At 52.8% G+C, this 23336-nt stretch overlaps 10 protein-coding genes across 10 annotated transcripts; 5 read left to right on the forward strand and 5 right to left on the reverse strand.

The window, feature by feature from the left end:
• Positions 1-538: 538 nt before the first annotated feature.
• Positions 539-2097, reverse strand: GLOTRDRAFT_67418 (CRAL/TRIO domain-containing protein). Its single transcript, XM_007862375.1, has 8 exons — positions 1977-2097; positions 1725-1916; positions 1641-1669; positions 1480-1587; positions 1189-1426; positions 1016-1131; positions 885-950; positions 539-833 (listed from the first exon to the last, which is right to left on the reverse strand). Exons 1-8 carry the CDS (start codon positions 2079-2081, stop codon positions 707-709), a joined length of 981 nt encoding a protein of 326 aa, XP_007860566.1. The 5' UTR covers positions 2082-2097; the 3' UTR covers positions 539-706.
• A 222-nt stretch (positions 2098-2319) lies between these two features.
• Positions 2320-3030, forward strand: GLOTRDRAFT_51946 (Nop10p-domain-containing protein). Its single transcript, XM_007862137.1, has 3 exons — positions 2320-2409; positions 2466-2508; positions 2570-3030. The coding sequence occupies exons 1-3, from the start codon at positions 2356-2358 to the stop codon at positions 2665-2667; spliced, it is 195 nt and encodes a 64-aa protein (XP_007860328.1). The 5' UTR covers positions 2320-2355; the 3' UTR covers positions 2668-3030.
• A 627-nt stretch (positions 3031-3657) lies between these two features.
• Positions 3658-8322, forward strand: GLOTRDRAFT_108791 (uncharacterized protein). The gene is made up of 7 exons (XM_007862376.1): positions 3658-3692; positions 3743-4015; positions 4067-4643; positions 4699-5283; positions 5345-6156; positions 6208-7096; positions 7145-8322. The coding sequence occupies exons 1-7, from the start codon at positions 3683-3685 to the stop codon at positions 7947-7949; spliced, it is 3951 nt and encodes a 1316-aa protein (XP_007860567.1). The 5' UTR covers positions 3658-3682; the 3' UTR covers positions 7950-8322.
• Positions 8323-8869: 547 nt separating this feature from the next.
• Positions 8870-11837, forward strand: GLOTRDRAFT_123843 (uncharacterized protein; the record flags this gene model as incomplete). Its single annotated transcript, XM_007862377.1, has 14 exons — positions 8870-9149; positions 9182-9261; positions 9311-9322; positions 9376-9578; positions 9633-9695; positions 9772-9958; positions 10021-10113; positions 10175-10184; positions 10234-10325; positions 10383-10491; positions 10543-10767; positions 10836-11041; positions 11101-11232; positions 11289-11837. The coding sequence occupies 14 exons, from the start codon at positions 8870-8872 to the stop codon at positions 11835-11837; spliced, it is 2241 nt and encodes a 746-aa protein (XP_007860568.1).
• On the reverse strand, positions 11783-13954 carry GLOTRDRAFT_67429 (Choline/ethanolaminephosphotransferase). Its single transcript, XM_007862378.1, has 8 exons — positions 13764-13954; positions 13626-13707; positions 13442-13572; positions 13258-13384; positions 12983-13184; positions 12755-12917; positions 12388-12702; positions 11783-12316 (listed from the first exon to the last, which is right to left on the reverse strand). The coding sequence occupies exons 1-8, from the start codon at positions 13826-13828 to the stop codon at positions 12103-12105; spliced, it is 1299 nt and encodes a 432-aa protein (XP_007860569.1). The 5' UTR covers positions 13829-13954; the 3' UTR covers positions 11783-12102.
• Positions 13955-14090: 136 nt separating this feature from the next.
• On the forward strand, positions 14091-15334 carry GLOTRDRAFT_123845 (uncharacterized protein; the record flags this gene model as incomplete). The annotated part of the gene is made up of 2 exons (XM_007863373.1): positions 14091-15106; positions 15154-15334. 2 exons carry the CDS (start codon positions 14091-14093, stop codon positions 15332-15334), a joined length of 1197 nt encoding a protein of 398 aa, XP_007861564.1.
• A 496-nt stretch (positions 15335-15830) lies between these two features.
• Positions 15831-16109, reverse strand: GLOTRDRAFT_13446 (uncharacterized protein; the record flags this gene model as incomplete). Its single annotated transcript, XM_007861921.1, has 1 exon — positions 15831-16109. A coding segment is annotated over one exon (279 nt), but the record flags the coding sequence as incomplete, so codon positions are not given.
• Positions 16110-16295: 186 nt separating this feature from the next.
• On the forward strand, positions 16296-18389 carry GLOTRDRAFT_112853 (uncharacterized protein). Its single transcript, XM_007862379.1, has one exon. The coding sequence runs from the start codon at positions 16432-16434 to the stop codon at positions 17674-17676; it is 1245 nt and encodes a 414-aa protein (XP_007860570.1). The 5' UTR covers positions 16296-16431; the 3' UTR covers positions 17677-18389.
• On the reverse strand, positions 17435-18973 carry GLOTRDRAFT_134845 (homeobox-domain-containing protein; the record flags this gene model as incomplete). Its single annotated transcript, XM_007862380.1, has 2 exons — positions 17435-18682; positions 18741-18973. The coding sequence occupies 2 exons, from the start codon at positions 18971-18973 to the stop codon at positions 17950-17952; spliced, it is 966 nt and encodes a 321-aa protein (XP_007860571.1). The 3' UTR covers positions 17435-17949.
• Positions 18974-19782: 809 nt separating this feature from the next.
• On the reverse strand, positions 19783-21802 carry GLOTRDRAFT_30236 (cytochrome P450; the record flags this gene model as incomplete). The annotated part of the gene is made up of 12 exons (XM_007861992.1): positions 19783-19929; positions 20043-20284; positions 20336-20510; positions 20557-20670; positions 20719-20845; positions 20903-20995; positions 21049-21139; positions 21192-21279; positions 21335-21409; positions 21468-21526; positions 21578-21650; positions 21698-21802. The coding sequence occupies 12 exons, from the start codon at positions 21800-21802 to the stop codon at positions 19783-19785; spliced, it is 1389 nt and encodes a 462-aa protein (XP_007860183.1).
• Positions 21803-23336: the final 1534 nt, after the last annotated feature.

A 23336-nucleotide genomic window follows, 5' to 3' on the forward strand; every position in this document is an offset into this window, starting at 1 on the left:
CGTGAAGGTAAGTCTACAGTCCCAACCGCCGCTTTACAGTCCTATTGGTGAGCTCTGCGGCATAGACCGGGGCTTCGAATTCTCGTCTTCGAATTGAAATATTGTCTTCGAAATTCTCAGCGCTCAGCGGCTCTATCAGGACGGCGGCGTCTATTACTACGTTCTCGTTATTCTATTATGCTGCCTTGTATCACCCTTCGGAGGGTGAGGGGAACGATACCTTGAGGAACGCATTAACACTATATTTTGCACGTACACCTATGTACACGCTTGCATTCCCTCGCATGCAGAATGTAAGGATTAGATATTCGTGAAAATGACGAAAGGGGCTCAGAGATTCATGAAAGCAACTGAGCCCGGGGTCTTTCACGCGTGCGAAGTGGTGGCAAGGATGGCTATGCATCACTGATGTTACGTTGCATGGGACCGTACTGTCGTACTGTAAACTTATCGGTCGTAAGATTTACTTCCCATGTCCCAGTTTTGTAGATAGGCCATTCTCTATCCCCCTCCCCCATGTTTCTTGACCTTGACGTATCCGTATTCACTGCATACCATCTTTATTATTCTTCGCAACTACGTGTATAACTACACATGTACACACTACCAGCCACCAGGGCGAGACACTACGTTATTTAGTGCAAACATCTTTCAGAGCAATGGCGAGAATCTTTTAATCTTGGCCTTTTGGGAACTTCCAGGAGGATCATGAGATGGGCGCAGCTTGCTCGGCTGGCGGCGCGTTCACGACGGCTTCCACCTCCTTAGAGAGCCCTTCGGGAGATTGGTCCTGGTTGTCAACTAATGTTGCGGGAGTCGAATCACCTGATTCGCTGCTCAACCGTTAGTACGGGTAGTTTGGCCAGGACTAAAAGGGAACGTACTGTTCGCTCGTCGCCGTAGCAGGTGAGTCTTCAATTCGTGTGCCATCAGGGGCGATCTTACAAGCTCTGTGATAGGCATAGTTTAGAGTTTGACTTGCAAGGAAGTATGAACGGCGTCAGCGGGGACTCACGAGCAGATCTGCTCCCAGTACGAGTCAAAGTCGAACTCGTAGTCGAACTCGCCGCCGAACTCTTTGTAAAGGTGCTCTTTCGGGATGAGGTCGAACAAGTTGGGGTTGAATCTGATCTACCGAGCAAGCCGTTTGAATTAGCGATCAGTAGAGGTGCCACAGTGGGGGCATACCTTATCGCGGGTGACGGGATCTAAGAACGGCGAGATGCCTTTGTAGAAGAAGCTGAGCAGGGTGGGGAGGTTCACTACGACGCCTCGTCCGAGGGTTTCTACGTAGTGATTTTGGAGAATGTGCAGGACCTTGCGGGCTACGGATATAGACGGGTTTGTCCGTAGAGTCGTCTTGCTGTAGTCAATGAGGATGACGCATGACTCGACGCCGGGTGGCATAAGATCCTTCGTGCGTTCTCTGATTCCTGGGGTATCATTACTCGTAAGACCAGCAAGCAGGGATGGACGTACAAACACCAGACAAGGTGCCGAAGCTGCCGAGGCGTATGTTCTGTGTTCTCTCGGTCTGGTCGCATGTGGATTATTGGCCGCCCATCTCTATCGAAGCCGTTGATAATACTAGAGGCGACTCAGCACAGAGCGCTGACAGGACTGAATTGACTGAATCGTACATCTTCCCAGTCTCTGCCTCTATCTTGACCTGTGAATGACGTCGGCATCTCGGAGTGAAACAAAGTTAATTTAGGCAAACTGACCTCGTCGGGTGGGATCAGGTCCGGCTTGTACTCCCTCCGCCATTCCAGCGTACCCTTGATGCGCTTCTTGCCGTCCTCGAGCTTCCATTTCGCAGCCCTCATGTACCGCGGAATCGTATCGGGCTTCGTAAGCCACCGCAGCTCCCACTTATGATACGGGTCGCTCTCCGGCAAGAGCAATGTATGCGCGTACTGCATAGAACGAGTCAAATACTGAATTCCTGTCGGTGCGAGCACGATCGGACGCCATACCTCTCTCAATGCCGTGATCTGCGCCTGCTGCTCCTCGGTGTACTTCCACGGCTTGATCTCGGTGCCCGGGGCGGGCGTCGTCAATATTTTGTGCGTCGGGGCCATCGTCGGTCGTCGTAGAGCGTGCAAACAAGGTGCTGAGAAATGGCCGAGCGTCTATGATTTGACATGTCTGGCGTCCTCGGCGGCTTGACTCGATGGTAATCGCCAATGACAAAGACCCACCCGATCAATGCCGTGATGATCGTGACATGCTGCGTTACACTGTAACATCACGTGCGCGTTGCTTAGTCAGCAAATTTGTGCTGCACTTTCGACTCGGACTCCGTTTTGCCAAGAACCTGCAGGCTTTCATTTTGCTGCTCTCTGACCTGTCACCATGCATCTCATGTATACGTTAGACGAGAACGGGAACAGGATCTACACGTTGAAAGTGAGTGTTCTTTGCAAACATGCCTGTCTTGTGCTCAATGGAGAACGTCTTACCAGAAAGTCACGGAGAGCGGTAAAATCACCAAGTCTGCTCATCCTGGTGCGTGGCCTTGCGAACGTGCGTTAGGGCCTCTCAATTGAACGCGGACATTGCTTTCCAGCTCGTTTTTCTCCGGACGACAAGTTTTCACGCCACCGGGTGACCATCAAAAAGCGCTATGGTGTCCTCTTGACCCAGCTCCCTGCGAAGCCGATGTAGGCGAGCTGCGGCTTGGAGGTTCGCTGTTCACGGACCCTCGGATGCAGAAGAGAAATCAGCAACGATGGCGCAGCCTCTCCGACACCAATAACGCCCATGCGTGATGGGTGGCAGTGGGAGACTGCCCGTGGTTTTCCCAGCTGTTCCTGAGGAGAGACCGCTCTCACAGGTCCAGTTCCAGGAATAAATGTCAAAAGAGCAGTGTCACTTGCGCAGCTATGTTTACAACTTTCCGGGACTGTCGCGGCGTGGCTCTCCGATTGCGATTCTTGTATTTGTCTGGAATGTACTCTAGCTTTCCGTATTTGTGTGTACGCGGTAATGGAATTGGGCAACGTCAGGCGTGCCGGCGTGTAGCCGTTCCTTGCTGACATGCGTCCTGCAAAATTGCAGAGTTGCAAGGCGAAATACCACAGAACAAAGTGACGCACAGGCGTTTGAGCTTGGAAGGCACTGTAAGTAGAGCCGAAGCCAGGCCGTGGCTTCCAGAATTGGAACGTGTCTCGCAGGCGCCGGTGGCTACCGTTTCTGCACTCCTCTTCGCAACCTCCTACATCATCCCCCCGCCGCTTTTCCTCCTTCCCTCGTCCACCGCGAGCCTCCGTCGACCGCACCCACCGCGCAGGCCCGCGACGACGACGCACGCGTCGCCATGGATCACCGCGAACAACGCCCCCCACGCTCCCGGCCCCCTCAGTCCCCGCCTTCCTACAAAGACCAGGCCGACTATGGCCGACCCTCGCTATCCCCGCTGCCCTACAATGCCTCGCGGAATAACATCTCATTCAATGATATGGAGCGAGGCGAGCGGCAGGGCCCTGTGGAACACGACCGCCGCATGCCCTCGGCTTATTCGAATTCCGTGGATCCCGAAAGCTCATCTGACGGGCGAGTGCTGAGGAAGAAGAGTTTGGTCAGGCCCGACCGTGAAAAGATCGAGCCTGGACATCGACAGTGGCACTACCGCACTCATGCTGCGCAGTTGGAGGAGGAAGGGCGAGGTCGGGTAGGCGTTATGCCCTCAAGTAAGTTGTCAGTCCAGATTGCGTTCAGCGCAGAATCTAATATGTTCCAGCGACCGGAAACGCCCCTATGCCGCCCCAGCTGCGACGAGGCAAGTCGCTGCTGGAGAGAGACCAGGAGGACGTGCCAGAATCGGGTCTCGCTCTGTTCAGGCGTGGTGGGACACTGCGCCGGCGAAAATCACAGAGTGGTGCTGCAGCTGTACCAGGCCCGAAGAAGCGCTCGGGTTGCTTCGACAACATTGGGCCGGGACCCAAAGATTCGTTCTTCATCTATTCCTATATCATCACCTGCTTCGTTCCTCCTATTTTCCTCCGTGCTTGTGGTGAGCAGCTTTTCCGATCTCATGATCTTCGCACCTAACCTATCGTGATAGGCATTAAGACGCCAGAACAACAGCGAGCATGGCGGGAGAAGATGGGTCTCCTCAGTTTCATCATGATTCTTATGGCTGGAGTCGGTTACCTGACTTTCGGCTTTACTGAGACGGTCTGTGGTCGGCCACCTAATCGGTACCACGCCGGCCAGATTACGAACGGCTCGGTGATCATCCACGGGTACGACTATGACTTCACCAGGTTCAAGCACCCGAATGCGCCGCCGATGTTCGACGGCACGACCAACCCTCTCGAGACGGGCGGCTGGAACCTCGCGGGCAACGACGCGTCGTTTTTGTTCCAGAAGGTCAATCAGAACTGTGCTGGCTTGATCAAGAAGGGCAGCGCCTCGAGTATCACCGGCAGCGGGAATAACTTGGACTGGTATTTCCCCTGTAACGTGTACAACCAGTATGGCACGTCTCCGGCGAACTTGACTGGGTATGAGGATTCCACGAATTGTCATACATCGTCGACGGCGAGGAGTGGCTTGGCGCAGATGAACCCTATGGGACAAGTGTACTATACGTGGGATGATGTCAAGAATTCGTCAAGGAACCTCGCAGTATACGAACAGTAAGCCATTCCATCTCTCATGACGGCAACAAAGTGTTGATCCCTGAATATGCAGATCCGTCTTGGACTTGGGCCTCCTACAGTGGTTGAACAGAGCTCAAGTCGACTACCCGGATATCTTCGACCAGATCAAGTATGCTAACGGCTCCTATAACGGGAGGGACCTTACCGGCTACTTCCTTCGGACAAACCAGAAGCAGGTCGCGAAATGTCTCGAGGACATTGTTACTGTCGGTTTCATCGACACCAACACCATCGGATGTGTGGCCTCGCAGGTCGTCCTTTACCTCTCTTTGGTGTTCATCATTGGCGTCGTCGCCATCCGGTTCGGCATGGCCGTCGTGTTCGCGTGGTTCTTCTCGTCGAAACTCGGGACGTTCAAGCATGAGACGTACGAGCAGCGGATGCAGCGCCAGGCTGAGATTGAGAATTGGACGAACGATATCTACCGCCCGGCTCCGAGCCAGTACAGGCCCAATGTCAACAAGCATGGGCTGGCGCCGAAGAAGATCGGGAAGAAGGGAGGGTTCTTGCCTAGTACCTCTAGGTTTACGCCCTCGGACAACCTCCTGAAATCGATGGGTGGAAGGCCGGCCACTGCCTATGGCATGTTGGATAACAAGCGCAACACCTATTACGGGTACGCTCTTTGCCTCTTTCACACGTAGACATTGTGAGGACTAATCATCTGGTGATTGTAGATCTCGTAGCACCACGTCCTTGGATGCTTCTCCGCGCGGGTCTTTTGTGGACAGCGTTTGTCCCTTCCCTCTGCACAACGTCGTCCCGCAACCTCCGCCAGATTACGAACCCTTCGGCTACCCGTTGGTGCATACAATTTGCCTGGTTACTGCTTACTCGGAGTCGGTGGAGGGCCTGAGGACGACGCTGGACTCCCTCGCAACTACGGATTATCCTAACAGTCACAAGATGATTTTGGTTATCGCGGACGGTATGGTCAAGGGTGCCGGAAACGACATGACTACCCCAGACATCGTGTTGACGATGATGAAGGAATTCGTCATTGCCCCGGACGAAGTCGAGCCCCACTCCTACGTTGCCATCGCTGACGGTCACAAGCGGCACAACATGGCCAAGGTATATGCTGGGTTCTACGACTACGACGATGCAACTGTGGAGATGTCGAAGCAGCAACGTGTGCCTATGGTGTTGGTAGCGAAGTGCGGTAACCCTCTCGAGGCGAACGATGCCAAGCCTGGTAACCGTGGCAAGCGTGACAGTCAGATCGTGCTCATGTCGTTCCTCCAGAAGGTGATGTTCGACGAGCGCATGACGACTATGGAGTACGAGTTCTTCAACTCGATCTGGAGGGTCACCGGTGTCAGCCCAGATCGGTACGAGATGGCGCTCTGCGTGGATGCGGATACGAAGGTCTTCCCGGATTCGTTGTCTCGTATGGTTGCTGCTATGGTTCAAGATGAGGAGATTATGGCGCTCTGCGGTGAGACTAAGATTGCCAACAAGGCGGAGACGTGGGTCACTATGATTCAAGGTGAGTAGTTGAGTTGTGCCTTGTGTGGACTAACCCTGAAGACCTTCCTAGTCTTCGAGTACTACATCTCTCATCATTTGACCAAGGCATTCGAATCCATGTTCGGTGGTGTTACTTGTTTGCCAGGGTGTTTCAGTATGTATCGCATCAAGGCCCCCAAGGGTACCTCTGGCTACTGGGTTCCCATCCTGGCCAACCCGGATATTGTGGAGCACTACTCCGAGAACGTCGTGGATACACTGCACAAGAAGAATCTGTTACTCCTTGGAGAGGATCGATACCTCACGACGCTCCTGCTCAAGACGTTCCCCAAGCGCAAGAACATGTTCGTACCTTCGGCCGTTTGCAAGACTATTGTCCCCGACACGTTCCACGTCCTCTTGTCTCAACGTCGTCGCTGGATCAACTCGACCATCCATAACCTGGCGGAGCTGCTACTCGTCCGTGATCTCTGTGGAACGTTCTGCTTCTCTATGCAGTTTGTCGTAGGGATGGAGCTCGCCGGAACGCTCGTTTTGCCTGCGGCCATCAGTTTCACTCTTTATCTGATTATTATTTCCATCATTCCTGGCGGCACCAACACGACTATCCCTCTTATCTTGCTGGCTATAGTGCTGGGTCTACCGGGTCTACTCATTGTCATCACGTCTCGCAAGATCGCCTACCTCGGATGGATGATAGTCTATCTCCTTTCCCTGCCTATCTGGAACGGTATCCTTCCGGCGTATGCATTCTGGCACTTCGACGATTTCTCCTGGGGTCAGACTCGACAAGTCGCCGGTGATAAAGGTGGCGACCATGGCGACAAAGAGGGAGAGTTCGACTCTTCCCATATTATGATGAAGCGGTGGGCTGAGTTCGAGCGCGAGAGGAGATGGAAGAGTGGTACGCAGTCAAGGGATTCTACCTGGAACGACTTGCGGTCTGGCTCGCCGAAGCGGTATGTCACGCATCTTTTCGGGGGCATCCTTGTGCTGATTGTTTAAAGGCCCGATAGTAACCGGTACTCCACGGTTTCCACTGCGGAGACTTTCCAGCCCCCTTCGCAGGCGTATGATTCCAGCACGTATAACGACTCGAACTACAGCGGAGGCCAGCGGCCCAGATATGACAGTAACCAGCTGCTCATGCTGCCGGCGCCGTTGGCTGTGAATCAGAATAAGCCCATGCCTCCAACCCCCGCCACTACGTCGTCCTCGTTGACAGCGGGGGCGCGGTCAAGTGACGAGACCTACTCAGGGCCGTCGGATGCTTATGGTTCAAACCAACGACTGACTCCCATCAGTCCTCAATCCGACCAGCAATACGATAACCAAGAGGACCCATATGCACACCTCCCTTCGCCTATGGCGCGCTACCAGGGCCCAGGGTTTGAGTCTGCTGTTCAGCGGGCAGCTGGCAATAATGGCGTTTTGCGCAGCACGACGGTGTCCAGCCAGCACCCAGGGGAAACGTTCAACCCTTACTATAACGCCCAGCCCCAGGCTGTTGGGTACGAGGATCAACAGTACCAAGGATACTCTGCCGAGCCCGAGGAGATGCTAGCAGGGTCGAGTAGTCTCCCTCCACCGCCCCCGCCGAATCCAAGGTCGCGCGGTGTGAGCTTGATGGACCGTGGGCCAGTGTCGGGTCCTGACGGCGTCCGTCGGGTCTCAAGGCCCCAAGGTCGGCGACCGACATCGCAGGCACCGCCTCAGAACCGCTACTCACGCTCTCAGTATCCCAATAACCTGCCACCGGGTGCTGCAGCTCCACAACCAAATTACGGTAGCGGATATGATGCATACCGGTGAGAAAGCGCTGCTTCCCTTTTGGACACAATGACTTTGCCATTTCCTGTTGTTCATTACTTGAGTGTCTGGACTTGTTTGCCCAAGTGTGTCTACCATTCCGTTTCATGAACATAGCCCTCAAAGTAGTCACTTATCACACTGGACCTTGAGATCTTACGATACCTCCTCGACGACGCCTAGGTAGTCTTTTCCCCCTCTCCATATTGTCGTGCCTAATTTCACATTTTCGTCGTCATTACAAGTGGGAGTCCTCATACCTTGACCATGCAATGACCATCCCCTGCTTTTCCTAAGTTCAGCCACTATGTGTTATTACAAATGCGATGTATATCCCAATACCAAACGTTTAGTTAATTGTCTCGGACTCTCCCTGTACGATCTGTACGTATATGAACTATGACCGCGGCGATTGCCTCGTAAACCAACTCTAAAATAGCAATAAACGAGCGCAGTACAAGGCACAGGAGACTTGTCCTTAGCCAATACAGGTCATAAGAAGCCACTGGTACTGTTGGAAGCTCTGGGGTAGTTTCGTCTTGATTGTGTCGCTTCACCAGCCATCGCAGACAAAATCCATTCTCCGTATGACGAACGCGGACCAAGGCCCTCGCAATGGCAAGGTCCATAATGAGAAACGCAAGCGTCCTGGCCGCGTACCGGTGTCCTGCGCCGAATGCCGTCGGTAGGGATGCACCATATTTTGAAGTATGCAATAGCTCTGAAACCGCTTGCACGAAGGCTGAAGACTCGGTGCGACCGCAACATTCCTTGTGAAGCTTGCGTCAAGAAGGGTTGTGCTGCCATATGTCCGGAAGGTATTTGCGAGCTCTTCGGAACGCTAGAGCATTTTGTCACCTGTGATATTTAGGATCGCTGGTGGCAGGTAGAAATAACCGGTAAGTGATGACAATCAATATCCCATGGGTTTACGGTCCTCAAATAGACCGGCGACTCCTAGTCTTATCCTTGCAAATACCGAGGAGCTACATGACGAGATCGAGCGCCTCCGCACTCGACTCCGCGAAGTAGAGGATGAATCAAAGAATCTCCGTCAGCGGTTAGAACAGCAGCAGGGGCACAGCCCTCCCAGTATCGACACAGCGGCTAGTACCCCCGCCCTCAGCTCGGGTAGTTCAAGTAATAATGCACAGTCCCCGGGCACGGGTAAAACGGAGGAAGAAAATCTTGTCGATGCCTTCGGTGGGTATTGTCTATCCGCTCACTGTGCTCAGACCACGATGATGATCTAGGCACACTAACTGTGGGCCCGCGCGGCGAGACAAAGTTCTACGGGCCAACCGCCCGATCCGAGGTAAGGGGTCCTTAACCTTTGTCACTCTTCTACCTGACCATCATCTTAGTTCTTAGCATATGTAAGCCTGGATGAAATCTCGCATCTTAGGACGACAGCTGACGATTGCTACAGGCGGTTTACCGACGAATACCACCCATGGCTTGTTCTTCAAAACTAACCCAGGACTTATTGGACGCGGCATCCGCTACTCCCAGCCGCTTCCCGTCCACAGTGGCCATGAATGACAATATCAAACAGAAACTTGAAGCCGCCCTTCCCTCCCTAACTGAGGCGTACAAGTTATGCAATTCCTTTTTAGAGGCTGGAAAATACATGTAAGACCAGTGTCCTACTTCTAGAAAATCCTCTACTGACTTTGACCCGCGCAGGTACTATCCACTTCCCCGCAAGGAGGTATTCGACGAGCTCCTGCCCAATATATACGGAAGTAGGTAAGTAACACATTGCCTGCTCTTGTGGTATCCAACGAACTAAATTATCCCCACCGATCAACGATGTTTCACTCAGCAACCCAACACAGGATGTCCCCGACTCATTGCCTCTCCTTTTCATTATCTTTGCCTTCGGGATACTAGGGGACCTGTCAAAACCACTGGTCTTACATCAAGCCAACGAATTCTACATGCTTGCGCGGGTGGCTCTGAACCTGAAGTCAACTCTCAGGGATACGACTTTGCTTTGGGTGCAAGCACTGGTGAGCGATGTTGTTGGCTTTCTAGCTCTATCTCAACATCAAGCTTCGCGGTCGATGAGTAGATCTATATGGTACAGTATGTTGATATAGTAGAGCTGGAAGGAACGAGTATGCCTTGGATAGACATCGGCATTGCTGTGAAATACGCTTACAGCGTAAGTGCTCTCGCTCCTCCTGCTCTGGAGACTATATTCACAGTGAACTTCGCTGGCACAGATTGGTCTGAGTCAGTAATTTGGAAGTACCATTAACTGCCGCATCTTATGTCCCGACAGATCTGAAAGGTTCCCGTTGGGGGCTTGATCCAGACACTGCCATGAGGCGCAACCGCACATTCTGGCACCTGTTCAAGCTTGACACATACATTGTCAGTTCCATCTTACTCCAAGCAATGTTCTCTTAGTAACATTGACTACTTACGTAGAGCTTCGGCTTCGGACGACCGCCTTCCATCTCCCTCGAGTTTGTAGAATGTGATTTTCCTCCTGACATTCCGGAAGTGACCGATGAAAATGGCACTCAAGAGATAGGCTGTGAGTGAAACATAGTAATCAAAGGAGGTACCCTTTCTTGATACATCTCAGATCATACGTGGGCTTTGAAATATGCTCTGTTCCTGCGCAGCACAATCATGCCAGTAGCCCTCTGCGGGAAGGTACCAACTTATTCCACAATACTAGATCTTGACAGGAGGATCCGCGAGTATCCTGTGCCGGTATACCTGCGGCCTTCATGCGCTTCTTTCAGGTCAACGGATCCTATGCATTTCTTCATGGCTAGGGGTGCCGTTCTGTACAGAAAAGAAATCAGTGAGCTGTCCTAACCCGTCGTCCACCTTCCCCGTTTCTCTGTCTGATGTTTCCGTGTCGTCGCGCAGCGCTTCTTTACCTCCATCGAGGCTATTTCGCCCAAGCATTACAGGAGAAACCGGAGGACCCATTGCGGCATAGATTTGGCACTTCGGTCATGGCTGCATATCGATCCGCTTACAGGCTCATTATTGGGCTACGAGACTTGTTTGATCTCATTCCCGATCCAATGACGAGGATTACGATCCCTTGGTCGTATACGGTCTCCGCAACCGTGAGCACACAGCCAATTCACAGCTAGTTGAGACGACCTCACGTCGTATTCTTTATTAGATCGTGATGTGTCTTTTGGTGACGAAGGCCAGAGTTGCAAGCTTAACGAAGTCAGCTCTAGAGCACCTGGATATCGCTCACATTCTATTCGGAAGGGTAGCTGCTTTAAACTCCGCGTTTGATCATATGCGAGTGCGTACAGGCTTGTCTTCCAACATATCGGTGCAACAACTGAACTCTCCCTTTAGGAAATGATGAATAAAATGCATCATCTGGCCCATGCCGCGGCGAACAGGATGTACTTCCAGCGCGCTGTGATCGCTGAATTGGATCGCCTAGGGGGAAAGACTCGTTTCTTATCCGGAAACGATGTCTTCTGCCATCAGACAATTGTTACTGGCCTTGTCGCAGAGTCTAGCACGCCAGAAGTCCCCCTAGAGCATGTATCGCCCCCCGGGTCTGACGTCCCCTCAGACGCGTCGCTCATGCTCAACATTCCCGAGAATGTGCATCCAACGATCACGCAAGATCTTATGAACTTCGAATGCTTGACTGGATCGACGCCCTACGAGTTCAGCAGGGAATTATACGACCAGCCTGTGGAGGAAGCTTCGACAGCTCCAATTGGTCCCCCTGCCACAGACTTCGGGGACGGCTGGCACTTCGGCACCATTGGAGGCGATAGTCAACCACACCTCGAATTCCACTTGGCCAGCCAACTTCAGCCATCCTCAAATGTGCTGGATTCGACTTGGCAAGATTTCGTTCAGCAGCTTGGGACGAATGATCTACTCTGAGCATCAATGCATCGGGAGTCTGTCGCGGAGGTAAGAGAGGATCTGAATGGAGTTTGGAATCAAGTGTATAATAGGCTCGCGTGGATATTGTATCATAACTCGTTCGTGAGATATTGTAAATGCGTATGTTATCACCGTCTAGAGGTCCTAATCATATCGTTATTCGGTACTAAACTTATCTCGCTGCATTTCCTGCTGGCGTATTTATACCGACCGGAGACACGAAATTTTGAGCTAAGGTCGTCGCTGATTCTTCATCGTCGCCTTACATTCTCTTCTCATTGCCCGTCGACTTTCCCCTGCGCCTCCATACGCCTTCCTCGTCCCTTTTCCGGACAGTAAAGCACGCGATCCCGAGGAAGTTCGTGATTTCGCGTATGACGAGGATACAAAAGCGGGCATATAGGAGGCCGGAGAGGGCCACAGTGGCATAGACGAAACACTGCAGGCTCTTCGGGTCTTTCTGGATAATGGGTGGCCTAATGGGTGTGCGAAGACAGAACATACATTATATGCCCAGAGGGATAATATAGTTTAGACTGATACTGACCTTCCTAATATCCTAGGCAAATTGACATCTGCGGCCCCGACAGCGCACCACACCCACATCCAGTCCCACCACGGGAACGGCTGGCTCGTAACGTGCGCTAGTATCATCTTGCCGACCTGGCGCGCAAACTGCAGGCCCCACGCGCAGAGGAAGGGGACGAACAAGCTTGAGTACACTATGCTGGACTCGTGGATGCTGGGGGTGGAGAGCCAGAGGAGGTTGAGCGCGACGGAAGTGGGGAAGGGGAGGAGGAAGAGGAGGGGGCGGAAACGCGCCCCCTGGATGGCGGCGCGGGAGCGGTAGACGTTGATGTACCTGTTGTTTGACGTGTACGGGAGGCGGACCGGCAATGAAGGGAAGAACTCACGAGGTGAGGATGTTGAATGCCAGGGCGAGGCCACCGAAGATCATGAATGCGTCGTTTAGTCCCAAGTTCTTGGGCACGTATTGCAGGAGAGGGGCAATCGGGGGTGCGCGCGTAATGAATCCAGGAAGAACACTGAGGATCGGTGTGTCCCAAAATGCGGGTCCTAATCATCCGGTAACGTACTCATGAGGAACCATTATTTATCCCTAAGTAGAAAATTAGTCTTACCGTAGACGCCGCTGACCATATAAATCACGACAATCATGAGGATGCCTTCCACGGGGCCGGAAAACACGCCGAGGTACAGCTGTCCGGTATGGTATTCCTCCCACGTCGTGAGGTAGAAGTTAGCCAAGGTGGCGATCTGGGAAGCGACGGTCCACCATGAGCGGCCGAGGTTAAGGGCCCTCGAGGCAAGGATGACTTCGAGCTGATTGCACAATTGGATTGAGACTCTTGCTGGGGGATCCATGAAGGGAGAACAGACAGGTGAGGAGACGCACTGTTGTGTTCATCGCATCGCATCCATGGTCGAACATCTCGCCCAAGGGGCCGGCCATGCCAGTTCGCCTGGCTTGTTTACCGTCGATCGCGTCGAGAGTCTGGTACAGGAACAGACCCACAGCCCACCTTGGTACCAAGGACGGCATAAAACAGAGCTCCTCCTAGACCTTGCATAGGACTCACGTAAAGTACACCCATTGCGGAGGACCGACGGTGATCGCTCCCGCCCCGTCTTTCTCAGTCAAGTAGCCAGGGTCGTAATAGAGAAGCGTCGCAAAGTTGCAGAAGACAAGAGAGAGACCCGTGAGGGTTATCTAATGGAATCCATGTTAATGCTGAATTAACTGAAGAGACCGATGAGACTCACGACGTTGGGTGCAACCCACAGAGGCCATAATGTTACGAACCAATTCCAGAAGGGGTTGAGAATGTATCGGGAGACTATTGAGCTTTGTGCATGAATTCGTTAGTCTTGTATCTATGTAGTGGCCTGACAAAAACTCACTGGTCTACGCCCTTATAAGAGTACTTTTTCAAGTTGTACAGTGCTTGCTGCGGTATATAGCCCATGGTATACGGCCAAAACGTGAAGGACGTAGTTTCCAGTCGTTCACGTCTTCCTAGAAAGATAATATACAGAGATGTAAGGTAGAAATGCGTCGAGCCTCGGAGCGATGTACTGTTAAGGTGCAGCTGCCGACAACTATCGAAACATAGATCGACGGAGATCTAAGTCTCGGCAACCGCCGCGTCCTCCCAAGTTCCCTCTTCGCCTCAGAACATATCATCTGCTAATTCCTGAGGCTGCAGGGAACACAGCCCAAAGGCTTTCATGTTTGCTGCACGCCATGGCGGCAGTCTTCTGCGGACGTGTCTCTCGCTGAGCTCTAGACCGGCCACTGCGCCATCCAAGGTCTCGTTTCTGCAGGGCTCCAGCTCACAAATTCGCAAATTGGCAACAGAAGTTGCAGCCCCGAACCAAGTCCATGAAGCGTTGACGCGGACGTCGAATCTCTTCAAGACATACAAGCCTATTACTCCTGGTCGTCGCCACCTACGACGACCCCTCAATGAACACCTTTATGAAGGACGTCCCCTGCGTCTGCTGACGGTGCCGCTAAGGAAGAAAGGCGGACGAAACAGCACTGGCCGTATTACCGTCCGCCATCGCGGCGGCGGCCACAAGCGGCGTATACGGCTTGTTGACTTTATGCGCACCGAGCCGGGCCCCCACCAGGTCGTGCGCATTGAGTACGACCCCGGGAGGTCGGCACACATCGCACTACTCTACAATCCGGATCCCAACGTGAGTGGCCGGAAGAAATGGAGCTATATCCTTGCGCCCGAGAACATCAAGGCCGGAGATGTTGTGGAGAGCTTCAGGAACGGCGTGCCCGACGGGTTAGTGCCGGGGTACGTCGACTCGAAGGACAAGCGCGGCAAGCTTCTCGACACTGGCGTCGGGAGCGACACGTCCACAACCACCGCCTCACTCGCGCTTGGCTTGCTACGTTCGCGCACGATCAAGCCGGGCAACGTCCTGCCTTTGCGGCTCATCCCTACCGGCACTATCATCCACTGCATCTCCCTCCACCCCGACAAGCCCGGTATCCTCGTCCGGGCGGCGGGCACATTCGCGCAGGTCGTGGCGCACGACGACGTGGGAAAGTACACGCTCGTGAGGCTGCAGAGCGGCGAAGTGCGCAAGGTGCTGCAGGACTGCTGCGCGACGGTGGGGAAGGTCAGCAATCCGCTGTGGAAGAACCGTAGCTTAGGCAAGGCGGGGCGCGCTCGGTGGCTGGGCTGGCGGCCTACCGTGCGCGGTATGGCTATGAATGCGTACGTGTCGTGCGATATCTTATCACTGGCCACCTTGCTAACTGTCTTTTTCTTAGATGTGACCATCCCCACGGAGGAGGTCGTGGTAAGTCGAAGGGTAACAAGCAAGCGCGATCTGTGTGGGGTTGGCTTGCACGTGGCCGGCGCACGAGGAAGCCCGGTCCCAAGGGTCCCAAGAACAGCAATAAGATGGTTGTACGGGAGAGACCTAGGGGGAAGGAGAAGCGGTCTAACTAGATCCTGAACTAAGCACCCAGGATCGTGCCGTACTCGTGCTGGATTCTGCTTCGCTATAGGCCCTGTTACCTTCCCATATATGACAGTGTGTCTGCCCCGCTCCTAATTACTATGGATGTGAAGTCTAGACCTGTTAAAAGGCCCAGTAGCGTGCAAGCGAACCCTAGGTTGATAATATATATGCCACCGCGGTGCGCGAGTCTCGGACCGCGACTATATCCCTTGAACAAGTACGTCGCCCCGAAGGGCTCATTAACTGGAACAACCTCTGTTTCCTCCATCCTCGTCATGTATCCCCATCTGCGGATTAATGCATCATTGCGGATAGCGTGGATGAAAAGGGTCTTCCTCTTGCATTCTCGCATGGGGTTGGATCTGGTTTTGGTACCCATACAGCACCGGGGTGGGGTGAGGAACATGGCTACGTGCTCTGCTTACTCGATATCTGGACGGTCTCTGAACGATTAGCGTGCTAACCTTGGTAGCATCACACATCTTCCTCGTCTGATTCGTCCTCGTCGTCTTCGCTCTTCATCGGTACTGTCTTTTCCTTTCCTTGCTCTTTGTTCCCGACTGCATCTCTCCATGCCGTCAATTCCTCTCCCAGTTTGGATTTCGCTTCATTGATCGCGCTTCGCAACGACTCGTAGTATTCCTTCTGATCTCCGCCTGACACAGGGAACTCCTGCGTCTTCGTGGAAGACAGACCCTCCCCAGCTACACCTTCGGGAGGGTGCAAGTGATATGCGATGGTTATAGAGCGAGACATCGCGAGAATGCGGCACAGGGCGAACGTGCGCAACTCGAAACCATCCGACATCGCAATCGAATCTTTTATTGGGCACGGCATTTGCCGGCGGTGCAATGATTTTGATCGATCCCTCGCATTCCTTGCTCCTCGACCCCTTCCTCGACATGGACGTCCTCATGCAATAACCCTGGCAGCAACCGCTCTACTTTACCTGCTGCCATAGACAATAGAAGATACCCTCTAGACAACAGAGGCACGCAGTTATAATATTAATATTGGGCTTATAGAGGATTTCCTGGAATTTGCTTTGATTTCGGATAGACGGCCCTGCATAGAAGTGATAGACATGGCGCCATACGCAGTGCCGACCCCTCCGACGGCAAGCCTTCCTTCGCTGAAACGGCTGGCAGAGCACCCGGTTTCGCATATCAAGCAAGCTCTGCACAACTTGCGCGATATTTATTTCATTCCGATACCGCCTGCACCGACGAAGCTGCGCGTACCAAAGCGGCATCTGAAGACGCATATACACGATACGTCGGTGCCAGACTCTGGTTATGCATCCGCGGAGGAGGAGGACGATGCAGTTGATGTTGAAGAGGAGCGGGACCTTACTCCGGAGTTCGCGGATGAAGTAGATGCTGCCGACCCCGACATCCTTCGTTCCGACCCATTCGAACGTGCCTTTGCTATCAAATGGTTGACGGGATTCATCTCCCGCTCGGATGAGTGGATCTCGGCAGCTACTGATGAAGTAGAGGCAAACGAGCGGTATGACGTGCTAGACGATGTCACGGCTCTGCTGGCCAAGTTCGCCAGCGACGACCTCGAGGAGACCGGTTCTCTGACTCGCAAATTCTCATTCCCCACGGCCGAGACAGCAAGCGCGACTTGCATCGAAGTCGAGCTCAACGATGCCGCACTTTCGAAGGAAGATCACACCTCAGTCGGGTTGCAAAGCTGGGCGAGCTGCATCATCCTTGCCAGAAGGATGTGTCTAGTACCCTGCAACTATGGACTAGACAGGCCTGCGAGAGTGCTGGAGTTAGGGGCAGGCACAGGCCTGCTCAGCATCGTGGCCTCCAAGCTCCTCGGCTCCGCATCCCCCGGACCAGTAATATCCACTGACTACCACCCGGACGTTCTAGCGAACTTACGAAAGAACGTCGAGACCAACTTTGCGGACTTCCAGCCGGCTCCGGTCGATGTGCACAAGCTCGACTGGGAGCATCCGGATTACTCTGCACCCCTCGACCGGCCGTTCAACGTTATCCTTGCGGCGGACGTGATCTATCACCCGGAACATGCCAGCTGGATCAAGCGCTGCGTGGAGCGGCTGCTCGTCCGCCCCTCCGCCGAGAACGGCGGGAGAGGTGGGATATTTTGGTTGGCGATTCCCATGCGTACTGTCGGGCGACATGAGGGAATGGGTGATACCGTTGGCGCGGTCTTTCCTGCCGCTTCTGTGGTCTCCTCCGTGACGGAGAGGGCAGTTCTAGCTATCTTGAGCGAGGAGCGAGTCGAAAGGCAGGAAGGAGTCGGACGAGCGGACGAAGGCGGGTACAGGATCTTTAAGATCGGCTGGATTTAGTTGTCGGACCTACTTTGTTTATGACTGAAATGACGATCCCAAACGCTGCCGTCTTGCCAAGGTTTGATGCATAGATGGTACTATGCATCTCAGTCGGACCAGTGTCGTCGCAGGATAGGAATGGTACAACATATGTCCGATTATGTTCGGGTATGGGTTTCTACATGCAAGGCTACATACTTGTAGGCATATATTCGTTACTTCATAATTAGGCATGAGGGGCGTCCCCGAGAGAGGGGCCCCATTAATTTCAACTTTAACACGTCCCGTATGTCACCGGTTCCCGAGTCCGCACAACGCCAACGCAGCCCTCATGGTATCTTCGTCGACGTTTTGGTCCTTTTGCTGTGCTTGTAAGGTTCCTCGCTTGCTGGTATCTTCCGTGTAGCCAAAGCTGTCGTTGGGAGTGAGGGCTTCGTGCACCTCCTCGTCGGTATAGTCGTCGTCGTCCATATCCATGTCCCCCGCACTGCTCTTACTGCATTGCGTCTCCGTATCCTCCTCCGGCTCCTCCCTCAACGTCGCAAATAAACCCCCTTCTGCCAATTGCTGCTTAGTCGATACCCGTGCCACCGCGCACGCCCACTCCAGCGTCTTCCGGTTGCCCGCGTTTTTCGTCTTGCCGAACTCGATGTAGTGGTATTCGCGCACGGGGGATGATGGGGACTGGATGGGCGACGAGAGCATGCTGTCCCATAGGGTGGCATTGGGCCGCGGGTTCGGGCGGCGCGTGGGCGTGCTGGGGGGTTGGATGCGGAGCTCGGAGCGCGAGGCGATCTCGTCAAGGGAGAGGATGCGTGATGGGGCCGAGGCACGGGAGTGGGAGTGGGAATGGACGCGCGATTGTGGGCGCAACATGGCTTTACCTGCCTTGAGGGAGCTGCTGACGGACGCGCTGTTGTCCGAGGACGATAGGGACCGGGTAGTGTTGGTGCTATTGCGTAGGGCGACTTTGCGTTCCGACTGGCGTTTGTTCTGGAACCAAATAGTTACAGATCGTATTTCCCTGGAGGTGGCATACGTCAGCGCAAGAGTACCTATACATAGGTGGCAGAGGTGCGTACATCCCAGCTTGGTCGGCCAAGGCCTCTCGTTGCTGACGGGTAGGATGGGAACATTGGTGGAATAGTTGCTCGAGCATAGCCAACTGCTCGTGTGTGAACCTCTTGCGCGTCCTCCTGGCTGACTCCGAGCTGATAGTGGTGTCGTCCGACGACGTGCTTGCAATAGATGACATGCGCGATAGGGGTGCCGGTGCTCGACGTTCATGCTGGAGGTCGAAGTGAACAGCGTCCATGGCGGTCGAGGTGGTCGAAGGCAAGAAAGGTCCTGGACGTGTCGGGAGAGCCTGCGTACGCAATTATACGCACCGCGAAGGTTATGTAACGGGACGCGAGCGTGACATGCCAGTCGCGGACGCGTACAAACTCAACCTCCCAGGCGCGCCGCGCGTATTGACGCGTAGCACGTGACCGTGCTCGAACCACAGCGCTTGCCTTTTCTGGAGATGGCTATTTGTCTTCTTTCATTTTGAATATAGTTCCGTAGTGGAGCGCATATTTGCAATTTCAATCATGCGCCGTCTCGGAGGAGAGACATGCGTACGGTGCGTTTCTGCACGACATATGAATTGAGGGCTTCCAATATCGTCATATAGAGCATGGGCATGGGACATGTGGTAATGCGAACAATATACGATGAAGATTCACGAAATACACGAGAACTTTTACCGTTGCGCGTACAGCTGGAAAGCTCCGTCGGTAATCTGAAAATCAGTGGGATGAGGTCCCACTGGTGATATCCTCGAAAGCAGGACGGTCTGGGTTCCTCCGCTTACAGAATCATTCCTCCTGGACTTGGATGCGTCCCCTACCCGCATATGTGGCTCATTTGATGGAACAGCATCGGTCCAAGGATGACCAATGACCTCATCTGGTTGTTATGTTAGTATTTGTAGACCGGCTACCTCCCGCACGGCGATAGCACAATGGAAAACAAAGAACTGCTGGTACGGTTAGGACGAGCTACGGACTTCTCCGCCTTAACTGTAACCTGTACCGTGGCGAAGGCGTAAGCACAGATCACCTTACCACCCTTAAGACAGACTTACTTCACAGATCTGCTGTGACTGCACATGTATCCAAACCACACGTCTCTCGGTCGCCCGCCGTTACCACCCATCTTCAGGTCATAATTTAATACGATGTGTGCCATAAGTGCCTTCATGACGTAGGCTACGATAAAACGACCGGGCTGTTGCAACATTGAATATCGCAACATTCGCGCTAGCAGTGAGATTAGACTTACGCTAGTCAAAAGCAACGAGCATGATGTCGAATTCTGAAATAGCTGGCGAGAAATAGGACATACCAAGCATGTTTCCCATATCCCCAGGGCAGATAGTGCAGTTTAGGTACCACAAATCCATCCTCCCCATTAGCGAGTGAGTTAGAATCATCATAAAACCTCCAGCCATTGAATATTTCTGGATTGGGGTAGTGTCTCTCGTCGAAATGAACGTCCAAAGCGGCAGAGATATAAGAGCCCTCAGGGACATATGTCCCGTCGGAGAGGCGAATTGGTTTGACTGCCCGACGAGCATGTGTGACTGGTGGAGCAGAGGTTAGTTTGCAGCATGAGGGTGAGCACCGCAAAATACCTGAACCCAATCCATTCACTCGCATGGACTCCTTAAGGAAGCTGTCCATTTTGACGAGACGATCGAGAGCAGCTTTGGACCATCCGAACGAATCAATGATGCAGTGCGCTTCTTCTCTCAGCGGCCCTGCATAGTCGGCATGCACAGCCATATTGATGATAGCTTGCGTGAAGGACTGCGAGCGAAGTGAGACCAAGGTCAGCTGTAGCAAAGTGACCCACCAGCGACGAGGTATGAGTCGAAGCACCGTTTACGGCTAAAAGTCGTATAGTCAAATCATGCGGATCCGATTGAGTACCTTTTGCTATGTCCATCAGCCAAGAAAGTACGTCGTTCTGAGACCATTCAGTACACACATCCAGAGACCGCAGCACAGTACTGACCGGCTTATTCGACCAGTCCTTTCCATATTCCGAAATAGCTGCTTTCCTATCAAGTATCATAGGGAGGTAGTGCTTCATGGAAGCGGCTACAGTCTTTGGAAGTCGCGTCACGAGTCGCCCAACCAGGCTAATGGAGATTAACATTTTAGCAATGGGACGAATTGGAAAGGTATCAGATGCGTACGGTCTCAAGAAGCTCGGGAATGTATTTATGAAAAACCCGATGATGAATCGCTCAAGTGCACTTCGGGAGGCAATTTCGATGTAATTTTCATTCCTACCTAGACACAAAGATGAAAAGGTCCACAGGGCAGAAGAGAGAGATGACACCTACATAGGGAGGGGCCAACTATGATGCGATTGAATGTCCTGGACATAACCTTGACTAGGGGTTCCACGACATCCATCTCTTTCCACTCATCTAAGACATCAATATAATCATGCTTCATTCGAGGCCAACCACCTGTACGCACCATCGCAGTGTCTACCAATCTGCTCCTCAAAGGCTAGAAGTACCTCTTCCGTCGTTTCAGAGACCATGTGTTCGAGATTGCGGCGGAGCTTTGAAGTGAGTTAGTCAGAGGTCGAGATGTCCTCGCCGCTCGGAATTACTTACTTTAACTTTCAACACGGGGACGTGGTAAGGGTCGAAATGAAGATTCTCTCCCATCGTGTACTTCATTTGCAACTCCTGTTGCCACCAAGTCACTTCTCCGAACTCTGGTATGGCTCATTTACGACGTACGTACCTCGTAGGCAGACTCTAGCAGGGATAACGTGTCATCTGGCAATGAATGAATCTCCTTCACTGTTCGCGTTGTTAGGATGGGGTCTTCCGTGTTTGAGTTGAAAGTGTTACCTAAAGTATCCCCGGCGACTACGTAGAGCCAGCTGTTCCAGCGAGGCAGCTTGAATACACCCTGAGACTTGACCTACATTCAGATGAGTAGTGAATTTGAATGCATCTGAAGTCATAGACCTTGCGGTAGCCCTCAGCTGTCATCTTCCTTGCGTGGAAGAAGAACCGGAAGCCTCCGTAATACGGCCCCAACCAATGAGGATAGCCAATAGGTGGTGCACCCATCTGCTTACATGAATTATAATCAGTGTTGCTAGCAGATGACGGGAAATATCAGTAGAGTAGAGCCTGACCTTTGAGAAGAGAATGGATAAAGCATGGAACATGATCACAAGATTGACAAAGCAGGATAGAGAGAGAAGTGGATCTCCAGAAAGCCAATGCCACACAGCAAAGACAAGGGGAAGATGCATTTCAGGTCACAATGATACTGTTGAATGGATTCTGCAAGATGGGAGAAAACAGTGAGTAGGAAGCAGCATATCTTATCTGCCTCTAATATATTCTGCCCTTGTAGTGTACATGTATCCAGTTCGGATATCAATGCATTGACCTGTGGACATCCGACATCATGATGATGATCGTGAATACAAACCCAGAATCACGGCCACAGCTGGAAGAGGGATGAAGAGTTGTAACACCTGATCGAGGCTGAGGATTGATGAAAGATTAGAATTTCTCGACCTCTGCCTTCCGCTCACTGAAATTGCGTCTCGCCGTTATCGATCGCATGCAAATAAAGAGAAGTATTCAGGACTACAATCATACCCTCTAGAGATCGTGATATCGGCGAAATGGGGAAGTCTCGATATCAGAGGTCAGCAGTAGTCTTTCCCCCTCATGATGTTCACCGGATGACAGCAGTCACACCAAGGCCCTGTTCACCCGAGAACCTTCATAAGCGCGGCGGTAATTTCAAGTCCTTGAGGCTCCGTTAGACCAACTGCGCTATTTCATTCTGGAGCCCGGAAGGAGTTGATGAAATGTATGAGCCAACCGGGTGTGAACCAGCAGATAGATGCCAAGGTTCGGCCTGACACGGCGGGCAAAGCAGGTGTCCTTTTTCCGGACGGCAGGAAAAAGGACACTATGTCCTTTCACGGCGACCATCAGTGGGTCAGGAAGTAAATCTGTCACGATTGCGTCATGGTTGTGACAATGGGTCACGCAGTCTGCATTTATAATATGAAAAACCCTCGGACGCTCAGTTTTACAAAGCGAAGCATGCCATATGACCCGATAGGTGACTTTCCGTCCATATTCGGACCTTAGGCTCCCACCCGAGACTCCTAGAGTAATGTGACTGTTACAAGCAAGTCACCCATTACTGGGTCTGCTTGAGCAACTTCAAGTACAAGTCCGTCTCATCATCTGATACTGCAGCAGTGGTGCCATCCGGTTGGAGATATGTGCAAGCCTTCGCCAGCGGACTATTCATGGCCGATGCATCCTTGATTTTGCCGGTCAAACGACTGCTCCGACATATCTGCCTCAGCATCGTATAGTCGAGATCACCAAAGCACGCCTGTATGCGGCTCGCTTATTCGGCTTGCTGTTCCATTGTATTTGAGAACCGTCCGAGACGATTCATGGTGTGCGTCCAGATCGCATAGCAAGCAACTTCGTAGCTACCAGGTCTCAAATCTCATCTGATATTCACAAACTTCAACTCTGGCAGGCTCTACAGTGTTGAGCATGGAGATATGAGAGTACATTCCACCTTGCTTGCTGATGGATACAAAAACCATGCAAGTACAGT

The sequence above is a fragment of the Gloeophyllum trabeum genome, assembly GCF_000344685.1.
Source record: "Gloeophyllum trabeum ATCC 11539 unplaced genomic scaffold GLOTRscaffold_00001, whole genome shotgun sequence".
In the NCBI taxonomy this organism is placed as follows: Eukaryota; Fungi; Basidiomycota; class Agaricomycetes; order Gloeophyllales; family Gloeophyllaceae; genus Gloeophyllum; species Gloeophyllum trabeum.

Coding starts and splice junctions, on each gene's coding strand:
- GLOTRDRAFT_67418 (XM_007862375.1), bottom strand. CDS start 2,081: ATGGCCCCGACGCACAAAATATTGACGACGCCCGCCCCGGGCACCGAG. Junction 951..1,015: donor TACTGGGAGCAGATCTGCTC/GTGAGTCCCCGC, acceptor TGCCTATCACAG/AGCTTGTAAGATCGCCCCTG. Junction 834..884: donor GCTACGGCGACGAGCGAACA/GTACGTTCCCTT, acceptor ACGGTTGAGCAG/CGAATCAGGTGATTCGACTC.
- GLOTRDRAFT_51946 (XM_007862137.1), top strand. CDS start 2,356: ATGCATCTCATGTATACGTTAGACGAGAACGGGAACAGGATCTACACG. Junction 2,410..2,465: donor ACAGGATCTACACGTTGAAA/GTGAGTGTTCTT, acceptor ACGTCTTACCAG/AAAGTCACGGAGAGCGGTAA. Junction 2,509..2,569: donor CACCAAGTCTGCTCATCCTG/GTGCGTGGCCTT, acceptor ATTGCTTTCCAG/CTCGTTTTTCTCCGGACGAC.
- GLOTRDRAFT_108791 (XM_007862376.1), top strand. Junction 4,644..4,698: donor AACCTCGCAGTATACGAACA/GTAAGCCATTCC, acceptor CTGAATATGCAG/ATCCGTCTTGGACTTGGGCC. Junction 6,157..6,207: donor GTGGGTCACTATGATTCAAG/GTGAGTAGTTGA, acceptor AGACCTTCCTAG/TCTTCGAGTACTACATCTCT.
- GLOTRDRAFT_67429 (XM_007862378.1), bottom strand. CDS start 13,828: ATGGGCTATATACCGCAGCAAGCACTGTACAACTTGAAAAAGTACTCT. Junction 13,708..13,763: donor TCTTATAAGGGCGTAGACCA/GTGAGTTTTTGT, acceptor TCATGCACAAAG/CTCAATAGTCTCCCGATACA. Junction 13,573..13,625: donor TGTGGGTTGCACCCAACGTC/GTGAGTCTCATC, acceptor GGATTCCATTAG/ATAACCCTCACGGGTCTCTC.
- GLOTRDRAFT_112853 (XM_007862379.1), top strand. CDS start 16,432: ATGGCGCCATACGCAGTGCCGACCCCTCCGACGGCAAGCCTTCCTTCG.